At 43.1% G+C, this 12,670-nt stretch overlaps 1 protein-coding gene across 1 annotated transcript in view; it reads right to left on the bottom strand.

The window, feature by feature from the left end:
• Positions 1-12,670, bottom strand: part of SLC1A4 (solute carrier family 1 member 4) — a 36,599-nt gene that overhangs the window by 9,613 nt on the left and 14,316 nt on the right. The window contains exons 4-7 of the mRNA XM_063328388.1: positions 8,681-8,847; positions 5,273-5,506; positions 3,965-4,159; positions 2,360-2,494 (exon numbers count right to left, since the gene is read on the bottom strand). Coding sequence (XP_063184458.1) covers positions 2,360-2,494; positions 3,965-4,159; positions 5,273-5,506; positions 8,681-8,847 — 731 coding nt within the window. The remainder of the gene's footprint in view (positions 1-2,359; positions 2,495-3,964; positions 4,160-5,272; positions 5,507-8,680; positions 8,848-12,670) is intronic.

The following is a 12,670-nucleotide window of genomic DNA, read 5'->3' as shown; positions in this document are numbered from 1 at the left end:
CTGGTCGAGATCAGAAAGAAAAAACAAAGCAGCAGGCTTTTAGCTTAAGAGAGTTACAACACAATAAGGGGAGCTGATTCACCCCTGCTGATCCACTAACATCAGTGGAGCTGGACAAGGGAGACGTTACCATCGGTATTTTTCACAGAAGTATCACCATTTCAGAACCGAAAATGTGCACTGGAGCTGGTTTAAGGTCGGCCCAAATGTTATTTTCAACTGGTTCTGGTCTCTCAGTGGGTTGCAACAATGGTACTACTCTTTTTCAGGCATCCTTCTTTTCCCAGCCCACCTCCTTCCTCTTTCCCTTCCCTAGGCCAACATTTTTCAAATGCAAATTCATAGCAAGAACTTAATTTGGGCTTATTCAGAAGGTGAATCCTACCCAGACCACCCAGCTCTCTCTAACTATAGAGACTCATACCTTAACCCAAACACCTACTTAAGGGGTCCTTCCAAAAGCAGGCAGAATGACCATGTTCTCTGGATATCTTGCAAGTAACACTGTCTAATCTTTGGTCCTACAACACAAAACTACTGTGTCCCAGGGTCTAACAGAAGAAGTTTATGGGTCATAAAGAAGAACAATTTTTTCACGTGCCTTTTGAGACTTCTGTTAGTCATTCTGCAGTCTGACTTCAACATGTGCTCAACCTGCAACTGTGGTCCTCTCTGGTAATTAAACGGCTGGCATTAAAACAAGACACAGGAGTCTCCTCTCTCCTTTCGCTTTTTGTTACGATAAGGCTGAGTTCCTTGACTACGACAACAGTGTTGACCACAGAGGGATGCTACATATTTTGAAAGGAATGCAGCCAGCACAAGACAGGCTTTTCATTCTTGCCTCCAGGCACTTGTAAGTACAGCTTGCGGAAAACACAGCTACTGCTGTAATCCCTGTGGAAGACGGGATACAAAGAGCTAGCCGCTGCTTTGCTGATTCCCAAGAGGTGACAGCAAGAAAGAGTTTGATGGCCCTAATGAAGCCGTAGGAATATGATTATGCTCCACAGACAGTGGAAGGGAAGGAGGTAATACAGCTGCAGCCTTCCCCAGCCTCTGGAATTCAAGAGTGTCCTCAGGCATCCTAATTTCCACATCTGCTGTGGAAATCTATACATCTATACAGAGAGGCTGGTGTTTCCAAAAAGCAATGCAGAGGGAACTGCCCAGAAACCCACCAACTGGAAAAAAAACCCAAGGGGATTCAGATCACTTGACCCATACTGACCAGTCATTTCAGCCCACTACCCAACTCCAACCAGATGCTTAAAAGCAGATTATGCTTTTAAATTACCAGATCATGCTTACTTCACTAGCCTTTAAACTCCAAGCATGCTATAATTCATAAGTGCTCAGAGAAGTCTTTCCAGTTTGTTTTTCTAGTATTTGAAGAACAGTAGCCAGCCAGGCTCGTTCGAGGAAAAGCGGAGACACCCTTTTCCATGGGGCTCATCTAAGCTATAAGAAATGACCTGCATGTGGCATTTACACTTATCATGCACTTGTGGCTGAGTCCCTGATAACTTAAAGCAAAACAAATATTCTAGGCTTTCCTTAATCTAATTTATGTGGTACAGAAGGTAAATTTAGGCCTTAACAAGGACATAACTACACTAAGTGGTGATATAAGCTCTTCCAAACAGAGCTGGGCAAGGAGATAATCTCTCATACTTCAAAGAGGGGAACGGCTCTTGGAAAGAAGAGAAGGAGCTGAGCAAAGATCTGACCTCTTATCTCTTTCCCAGAAGATGGAAAGGATAGGTGGTTATACTGTGTACTAAACTTGTTCTCCCAGCAGCATGTTCCAGACATGACAGTGCTCACAGCTGTGATGAGGGCCACAAATCCTCTGTTGTCCCTGCTCTGCCAATGGACAGCACCTCTCTGTGTTGGTGCTTTGACCAGACCTGAACTACAAAAATAGTTCAAACAATGGCTGACAACAGCTTCTAATGAAGACTGCTTCCCCCATGTGGCCAAGAAAGCTTTCCACCACTATTCAGATTCAATTTCCTTTCCCCCCGCTTCCCTCCTAGTGTCCAACTAATTTCCAGCAATATCAAAACCTTCTGAAAAAACTTTTAATAATCCTTCTAAACAGTACTGAAATCAGGAAGAAATAAGTTTCAATAAAGGCTGAGTAAAAAAGCTGAAGAGGGATTTTAGCACACTAACTGCTTTAATTGAGAAGGGACCACCTTTCCCATTACCTGTCAAGAGTCACCTGTCCTATAGGCAGCCATATCTTCTACATTTTTATTTTATCCTGTGCTACATTAACTACCCTGTCCCATGTTTCCAGCTGAACGTGCGAGATGTCATGCAACAACAGATACGTGTGGCCTAAAGTACTTACACAATCCAGTCCACTGCTAATATCAAGGAGAGATCGTTGGTCGGAAGTCCAATGGCCTCCAAGATGATAGCGATGGTGAGCACTCCTCCGGCTGGAATCCCAGCTGCACCCACGCTGGACGCGGTAGCTGTCACACTGCAAATCAATTTGTGTACCCAGTTAGCAGAAGCTCCGCAGCACTCGTCTCCTACACTTACGTCACACATTTCCCTGCTATGGGAATTGTAAACAAACTCTACAGCATGGGACACACAGATCATTTGCTTCCCGGGCAAATCCTTTCTTGCCTGCTGATGCAAAGTAATGGGTACACAGCACATTTGCTCAGCAGGCATCCACAGCAGCTACCAAGGCAATGGCTGTGTGTTTAATACTACAATTGCCTTTTCAGAAAAAAACAAAAACAACCAACACAACTATATCCTGCTACCTTACTAATATACCCATTTCCAAGTCATGTATCAGTTCAAATATGCTAAGTACATTACATCTCCTGGTCCCAAATGTGTAAAGGTAAACCCTGCCATGCAGGGTACTGTCCCTTCTCCGTGTCTCCTTTACATTCAAACACAGAGACCAAATCAGGAGCCAGAAACCTGCTGTGCATGTGCTGTAGTCATCATGGACAACACCTTTTCGTGTGCAGACGTCTACAACAGAATTTTCCTCAGGCTATCACTACATAATCCTCAGGCCTGTGTTAATACCTGATTCACTAAGAGTACCTGAAAGGCTAATTCGGCCATCTGCAAAGAAAGTAATGCCCCGGCCCTGCCTTAAGTAGACAAACAATATACTAGGAAATGCAATAAGGAAGGAAATAAAACCTGGCCAGAGAGGGTAAAAAAATGCCAGGAACCATTCCTAGGAGGCATCTGGTAGATACAGCTATGGCTTCTTCGGACAGTGAGGGGCTAGAACTCCTTTCAGGATCCTCACTTTAGGGATTTTAAGGAAGGAAATAAAGAGAATGACACTTCATGGGATAAGGGACGTGGGAGGATATTCCCGGGATAGAGGGGGGAGAGTCCTAGAGAGACGGAGGCAGGACTGAGAGTTAGAGGGGATAATGGAGCAAAGCAGTCAGGAGGAAAATGATAATGAGTCTGACCTGGGAAGCCAGCAACGTGATGGTAGGAAGGGCAGAGGTAAGCAGGAGCAGAGTCTTCATTATAAAACTGATACATAAGGAACTGAGGAGCTGGCAGAGGGATTTTCTAAGACATGCAGAGGGGGAATCATGGCTAGCTGGGTAAATCAGCATGCCTCGATTACCCAGCTTAACGGTGAGTGGAGGGTGGGGGAGTGAGATGTGTAAGGAAGGAGAGGAATTTCATGTGAGAAAGAGCTTTAAACAGCTCAAAGTCTGTTTTGGAATTCAATTACCCCTCCCAGGTTCCACCTTTTATTAAATCGAGATTCTGGCAAATCCGACAAAGCTTGAAAGACTCCATCCTTTAATCGCCCTATAATTATGTTTCATAGCAGTTTGTAAGCTTTAGGTCAGAGATGTGGAATGCAAACTGCTAGCTATTAAGAGAGAGACCACAGGCTTGAATGTGTCTGGGGGCCAGAAGGATGTGGTTGCAATAGCAAGCAACTTACAGAATTGTAAAGATTTGCCCAGGGTTGAGGTCGACATTGTTCAGCTGAGCAATAAACACAGCTGCCATGCACTGAAAAATAGCAGCTCCATCCATGTTTACAGTCGCCCCGATAGGAAGGATAAACCTGCTGATCCTCTTGTCGACTCCATTATTCTCCTCAATACACTTGATCATTGATGGGAGAGTGGCTGAGCTAGAAACAGGGAACAGGGAAAAGTCAAACACAAAGCATCAGAGCGCACTGAATGGAAAGTCAACATCTCATGGCTTTCATGTTTCTAATGTGCTGCAGACAGGACTGTCAAGACAACGATGCCATTTTATAATCTCTCTCTGTCACGATAGCAATGAGGGACCCTCCTTGTTGGGCTTGAGCAGCAGTATTTAATAATCTGCTTCCATCCAGAAATAGCTAAGGACTCTAATCTCTCAAAACAACTCATGACTTAACATAGTATGCAGCCTAACAGGGCTGTGGAATGATCAAGTCTCAAGCCACAAAAATACACCAATAGATCCCCATATAAACACAATCGATGCAACAGCAATCTCTGTTAATGTTGTACCTTCTCAAATGAACAGAAAAATAATAAATAAAAATAATAAAAAAATCACTGTTGGATTTATTTCTTGAATTATAAATTACATGGTTTTATTCATAAACTCTCTCCTTCATGTACTTCAGCTCCTGTGACAGACATGCATCTACTTTTGGGGATGACCTGAAATGATTTTATATAGTTACAACATTTGATCAGGTCCTTGCCCCTTGAGAAAAGCGTAAATTACATACTTGATAGTTAGGTTATGACAAATAAAAGCTGATCAGGCCAGATCTTTGAAATCAATAATATTAAGTCCCTTTACGCTAGCTAGTAAGCCTGCTTTGCTCCTGCAAAATTAGTCTAAACTTGTTCCAGATCCTTCTGAACTTGGAGAATGAAACTTCTAAGGACAAAGTCCCTCGCTACTGACCCTCATTTTACTTCAAATTGAAAGGACACCTGACAGGATCTTTTTAAGGCAAGTACTTTCACTTTTTAAAAAAAAAAAAATAATAATTTCCAACTCAGCATCATGCTACAGTCCCAATATTTTGAGGAACTGTTTTCAACAGCTAATTATCAGTATGTGCTGTGTGTCAGGCTGCTGACAGCAGTGAGACTCTATGCTCAAAAGTCTCTTTCTGCAATCTCAGGAACAATATTCACACCTAAAACTCAACACAGCTTGGTGCTAGGATATAACCAGTTTACAGTGACAAATATAACCAGGCTATAATACCAAAAGAAGAACAGAAACTCACCTGGAACAAGTGGCAAAAGCAGTGGCAAATGGTGTGATAAGTCCTAAGAGAAAACGATATGGATTTTGACGTGTGGCTGCAAAATAAATAAGTGGCAGAATGATTCCTCCATGGATGAAGTGTCCCAGAATAGAGGCGAAGATGTATTTTCCCAGACTGGTCACTAGAAGCACAATATCTTCCATTTCCACAATCTTGCTCCCAACAAGGAACATAATGCCAATAGGTACATACCTGTATAAAGAAACATTGCCTGTCATTAAGTACAAACAAAAAGTCCTGAAAAATATGCCAGCTTCTGTCCTGGAGAAAATATTCTTCTAATGAATATGCTGCTCCTACTGAGTGGTAGTGCCTTATTCACCACGCACTCAAGTTACACAAATATGGAAGGCCTCTGTAACACTCTTGCTTGGTGGATGGCAAGCAGTCAAACTGAAAAAGCTCTGTTCACCTAGGCCCTCAAAGACACAGCAGCTAGGAGAGTGCCAAAGGAAAGCCAAGTGGGAAGCAGTAATGCTGGCAGAAGCTATCAGGACAAGACACTGGTAGGGAGTTTTAGTCCATCGGGGAGGAAGGCAGGCAAAGACCTAAAACTAAAGTCACTGCTGAAGGGACAACAAATGGAGGAAAGAAAAAGAAGCAGTATAACGTCACTGGAGCAGAGAATGGGATGGAAAAGTAGGATCTTACACATGAGGTGACTATCAGCAAAACTATGAAGTTGGGTCATTAAAATGGTAAACATACTGGGTGCCAACATATTCAGTGTGGGAAAGAAAAAGCTATGCTCATACCAGAGAGCTCAGCTAAAGGCTGCTGATGCACATGCCAAAGATAGCAATTAACTCTACTACTTGCCTACAAAAGCTCAAGTTAAATGATTAGGCTTACAGAGCTTCCCTCAAGCCAACAGCCACGTATGCATACATTGCCATGCCTCCTATCTAGAAACATGCCACGTCTTAGGACGTCAGCATTTGTTTGAGGTTTCGTTTGTCAGGAACACTTGGAGCTGCTCCAGGGGAAGGGCCACCTGCAGGCCACAGCCACACCTCTGGTCCCAGAGGTGCAGCTGGGAACAGCCCTGAAAAGACAGAATTGCCCTTGCACCTAGAGCACAACAGATACTAAATAAACTGCAGGAGTCACTTCAGGCCCAGGGTCAGTTCCTCCAAAGCTCTACTTGGAATGTGTGTGTCTGAGTGCCTCTGCTGATGCTGTCTATGCTCCATCCATTTCTGCTTCTAAGATTAAGAAATACTAAAAGATCACTCAGCTCTCCAAAACCCTGCCCCTGGCACACGTGACTACAAAAGATCTGCCTGTACATCTCAGGAATAAAGAATGGTTTTTCTTCCACTCTCCCCTCCAATCCAATGCCCGTGTTCAGAGAAGCTGATCTGTGGAGTCAGGACAAACTTCAGAAGGTTTCGTTAAGCATACAAAGGTTTGGAAAGGTGGGCAAGCCATAAGGTTGCCCAGATCACTCACTTCCTTCTAGCCTGCCTCTCCCTCAGTAGTTCTGCAGCTCCTCTGTTCTGTGCAGAGAGCACCTCCTTATGTCCCAGATCAATGTGAGCATCCTCTCTCTGTCCTCCTTTGGCCAAATGGCTAGGGGGGCCTGTTGTACCTTCCCCACATAGCCTCTGCCAATGCTGTGGCATGCTGCTTTTGAACTATGTTTCTGAAACCCCAATTAGCCAGATCAAGATCAAGCTGAGCTCTGGTCCTGCACAAGCTCTGCAAACATGAACACTGGATTCAGAGCTGAAACTGGACCCCTGGAAGGGAACCCCTCCCCTGGAAGAGGGAGGCTGGAGAGGAAGGGACTGAAAGTTGAGACCAAAGTGCTGCTAAACACGAGAGTGGCCATTGAATGGGACTAGATATGAGCTCAAGCTGCCTTTTTTCTTGGTAGTATGATTTCACCCATTCCAAAGTACCCTTTGGGAAGTACATGCAGCTTGACAGATTTTTAACAAATACCAGGATGACACAAGAGCCTTAAAGAAGGAAAGAGAACAAGTAAGGGCTACGGTGCACTGCAGTGTTAAGAGTCAGCTGCAGTGCCAATAATCCACAAAGTAAAGGATTATATAGCAACTGATTGGCTTGAAGTGTTAGCACTGTAATCAGCTGAATACAAGAATACAGCCTCTTATCAGTATTCAGTGTCCAAGGAATTACACACAAGAGTAAAAGACTTAAGCTGCTTTGAGACTTTGAATTTTTCAATCCCTTATGACAGCAACTAACAGAGATCTGCCTGTGTAAAATCAGGTGTTTTGTTAAAACCTTTCTACTTCTTAGAGGGAGGAAAATAGTAGGAATGAAAAATGCAGAAGGAAGGGAGAAAAAACACCTCTGCTAAGGTAAGCTTATAGCTTCTCTAACAGCTTTGAAAAGGGAGTGAGAAATGTCCCACTGTTAATTTGTTAGCTAGCTGTCCTTATGAATATTTTTATTTTTGCGTGTGAGGTATTAGTACTGTTGGTTTCACAGGAGCAGCCTAGACCCATCCAGCTGCACAAGAACAGCCATGATGCTGCTCTGAGGACCAGATTAATCATACCTGACAGAAAACCCAGTCAGGGGGCTGGTTCTTCACCATCTTAGGTGGCCTGAAGTGCTCTCTAGAGGTACCTGCCTCCTCCAAAGCTGGTTTCTTGCCTAGTGAGAAAGTTCAGTGCGTTCCAGTTCCCAGCCAGCACTGCTGTTTTGGTAGGATGGAGAGCATGGCCCTGGAGACTGTTCCTCCCTCCACACAACAGGTCATAGGTTCTCCATCACCCTTTGATGCAAGCGAACAGATGGAGCTCTGTATTTATGCAATCAACAGGGTTTGTTTTTTTCAAACCAATACCAGCGAGTAGGCTATTTTCTGATTTCCTCGGATATCTTTCAGGGCAGTACAAGTAAACTTTTGACCAACAGAAAAGTCAAGGCATGAAGCTGCAAGTATAAATTTAATTAAGCATTGCATTTGCAAATGCACTCCAAGCACAAACATCCCTGGCCTTCGCATGACCATATTCCTCACTTGCTCATATCTCCTTTACTCTATTAAGGCCAGTGCCTTTAGGCACATGATGGCAGCTAGCCATGTGTTTCTGCTGCCTTGAAACAGAAAGCCTTCTTTCCACTAATTAATCGAAAAGGAGTCCTGGAGAGGATTTTAAAGCAACCCTCTGAAGTGTTCCAGACTGACACCTTAAGCTATGTGTGACTGTCTAATTACAGGGCACAAGCAAGAGGAAGAGACCCCATTGTGTGACACCATGACATTCACTTTTGCTATGATAAGGGATCTGGTAGGAAAAAAGCTGGAGAGATGGATAAGCGGTGAGATTCCTGAACTGAGCATAACATTGTACTGCAGATGTATCTGCAATCACACACACTTACCACATAATCCAGGAAACCAAGACCATAGTTGCCTCATTGAATGAATTAAAGAAGCGAATCAGATCTTCCCCTTCCTGGCCAAGCTTTTTCAGCGCCACTCCTAAAACCAGAGCGAACAGCACCAGTCCCAGGATATTCATTCCTTCTATCTCAGTACCGACAGGGATCTGTAGAGGCAAAAAAAGGCAGCTTGTTAGATGGAAGACCAGCACAAAACCCAACAAAACGGTCACCTCATTTTGTTGCTGCTTGATTGATCTGAAATCAACAAGCAGAACCTATTTTGGGAAGGAAGAGCCTATTTTCTTGATGGGAACCAAACAAGACCTGGACACAGTCCAGACACAAACCTCCCTAGTTATGAGCTGGCATGGATTCACTGGAAAAGAAAAGGGCTTGCCCCTACCTCCCCTCATGCTGTTCAATATGACACATGCTCTCAGTGACCTGAAGAGGATACCTCCCCTGTTTACTCAGGACAAGCTCCACTGCAGAGGGGAAACAGCATGGGCACCGATCACACATGTGCGGTTAAAAGACAGAAACTTTCCTCCCTGTTTCCCCGTGAGTGGACATAAGTGTTGGAGAGACTGCAAGTATAAATAGCAGATAGTGGTGATATTGATTTCCTATCTCTGCTTATTCCACCAAGCATCATTCACTGTTGGCACTATGATATTCTACCGCCTAAACAAATCATACCTGCAAGAGGCTTGCAGCGGTCTGGCCCCAAACATGATCTTATTTCCTGACACCTCTGATGGGAATCTGCTCTCAGAAACTGCCAGCTCCATCACTTTAGTGCAATGTTTATACCAAAGTGAAAACCACGAGAAAACAACCAATGTTATGAAGCAGAAAGGGAGCAGAGAGGCAGAGAAAGGTAGCAAACCGTGGAAGCCTACTCATTCATCTTTCCATGTCAGCTGTGGGAGATACAGAGAGAACAGAAGAAATATCTGTTCCCCTTCTCAGAAACCACGTGGCTGCACATTAAAAGTAAGAGGATAAAACTAGGATCCATCTATTGACAAAAACTAGTCTACTCATAAGCCTGCCCTGCTGGTTGTCCACATTTGGTTTCTCAAAGAGAGCTGGAGTTTGGCAACGTAGTGTTATATGAACTGAATGAGTGTCCTTGTGGCTACATAAAAATATAATTGTTTTGACAAACCGGTTTTTTTCCCTCCCCAACTTGGCAATACAAACTCAGTATGTCAAATTGTTGTTTTATTTGGAAGAGCTTCTAAAACAGATCAGGTTTGCGTACAAGTTTTGGCCTTCTGTATAGTTTAAGCAGACACTAGCTCAACACTAGGAAAGAAAAATATATTCTGAGCTAAAAGCTTGAAATGAATATTGACTAAAGAACTTGGGATACTGAGCTGCTAAATCTGATAAAACCAGCCTGCTTGAGGCGATATTTTTGCTGAAAGTATACTGCTGAACTGGACTGTCTCTTAGTGGCAGGTGGAAACAAAGTACTGCAGGGAAGGGGATAAAACAAATTATGCGCAAAAGCATGCAAGCTGAACTGCTGTCAACAAAAGTGCTTACAAACAATGAAGTTTCTAGCTTTTTTTTTTTTTTTAATTTATTTGCTAGCTACAAAATAATGAGATGGAGGATCTGCAATTTTTTTATGGTAGTTCCTTGTCCAGGGCTGAGTTGTCAGTATTTATTTGATTTCCATTTGCAAGAACTGAAAACCTCACCAGGATATTAAGAATGTGGCACAGTATCTCCAGAGATGTCTGAAGAAACATGCTGTTCTCTCCACACACAGTAACACTTTTCTGTCTTTATAGTTTTGTCTATATTCTGTTTTGTGTGCCTGAAAGCCCTGAACTCTTCTGTGGTTAGAAAAGTAAAACAAGAAAACAAGAAAAATTATACCCTCCTATTAATTGAATAAACTGTGTACAGGGCATGTACATGTTTTTCTGTTTTTCACTTCTGTTGGTAAAATATAACTCTAGGGTAGGAGATAAGGTTTACCATAAGGCTGAAGAGAATCTAACAAAATTTCAGGGACAATTTGTCAGTAACAATGCACAAATCAATGTACAAGTCTCAAATTTTATGACTAATTTATTAGCAGGAAAAAAGTAAATGGGCGGTAAAATGATGCTGCCGCGTCATTTCATCAAAACCAAAGCTTTCTCTGGGAAATGTCAACTTGGGCAAAATGTGAACATTTTTACACCAGAAAAGAAACATTTACTTCATTCACATGGAGTCAATGCAATGCTTTTTCATTTTGATACAACTTTTCATGTTCGTTTTTGGGGTTTTTTATCCAACTCATTATTTTATAATATAACATCTTATATCAGGCTCATTTGATACAATATGAAGAGTTCAGCTTGGCATAATGGGCCCAAACTTTTTCCACAAATAAACCACAACTAAAAACAGTCAATGCTCTCTTGTTCTGGTTCTCATTCAGAAAAAAAAAAATAATAGATATCAAACTTTGCTATGGAATAGAAATTCAGTGTTTCAAGCTGCTGTAATTGCTCAGCATCCTGACCTGGATGCTACTGGGAGGGAATTTCATTATACTACTTTATACCGATGTTTCGCAAAGCATCTCTGCTTTTTAAACTCCTCCTACGAGATATTTGCTTCTCAACTCATTAAATGCAGTGGCGTGAGCCTGAAGCCCAGTGACCCCCTACCCTTTGGGTTTCTCAAAGATCTAGTCTCAGGAACAAGGCAAAAACATACTGAATCTGCAAAAAGACTGCTCAGCTTCCCACCAGCTGTTTAGGGCACACAGGGTCGCAGAGCTTGGGAGGCACACAGGACAACCAGGGCCAGAGCTCCTAGTGCTTGATTTGGAAGGTGACTTCGCTGGCTAGAGAACTCCAGGGCTCTTCTTCTAGGTCATTCAGTCCCCACAAGCATCAGCCACTCCACCTTCTTCAGAGCCATGGGTGCCAAAGGCTTGACAAATTTTGGTTTTGGGAAGCTAGAAGAGGGCAAGAGGTAGTAGCATCTCCAGCCACACAGGTGGCTCCTCACCTTTCATCTTAACCTTCACAGTGGCCTACTGTGCATTAACTGGCCAAATCTCTTTGAACCCCCCTATACCTCTTCAGAATGACAATACACGGAGTTTAGTCTTCTTTTACTCTTGGACATGTCTCTTTCCACCTTGCTGCCAGCGTTGAGATCACTGCTGCTGTTCTCCAAGTGCTCACACTAACTAGTCCTTCAAGCATAGCTCTTGTGAACTGTGGATCCCTGAATTCTTGATGACCAGAGGGAAGACTGTGCACAACTACCAAAAACTTCTTAGCTGTTACCCTCTATCCACAGTAATCTTGCCACCCCTTTCAGGTCTTGGTCTCCCTTTCTCCTTCTTGAGCCAATTTCTTTACAACACACAACATTCACCATGTAGGCAGAAAGTACATCATTTGCACAGAGTAGTAACTTACTGCAAGAAATTGCTCCCTGCAAATCAAGGAGACAATGCACAGCACTCAGGGAATTTCACCTCCTTGCAGCACAATATGGAAAGAGTCCAGCAGTAAATCCTCAGCAGAAGATCCTCACAATTCCAGCCTCTAAAACTGACAGATGCTGAACGGCCGTTTTGTACTCTAACAGAAGAGTGCATCATCCCAAAGGAGTTACCAAACCAAGCAGCATTGTGAACACCAAACAAAAATAGCTTTCATAAGAGCTTTGTTCCTGGATAAACTATGGGATGTGTTATTGTTTGCTTGAAATTATGTGTTCTGTAGGAAGATTCACAGAACTCTTCTGGTCCTTGAATCTCTCTGAAGATCCTATTGTTTTTTAGCTCTTGAAACAAAATGCTTATCAAGGAAACAACTGCCGACATTGAGCTGTCCCAGTAGTAGGTGGCTGAAAAGAAAACGCAGCCATGTGATGTGAGGAAGAAGAGCAATCACCAGTTTGTGTATTTTTACTGCTATCACAAGAGGAACTCGGAGGCCCCCACAGCCTCCCTGCGCT

Source organism: Chroicocephalus ridibundus, chromosome 3, assembly GCF_963924245.1.
Source record: "Chroicocephalus ridibundus chromosome 3, bChrRid1.1, whole genome shotgun sequence".
Lineage (NCBI taxonomy): Eukaryota > Metazoa > Chordata > Aves > Charadriiformes > Laridae > Chroicocephalus > Chroicocephalus ridibundus.
This window is presented reverse-complemented; position numbering and strand designations above follow the sequence as displayed.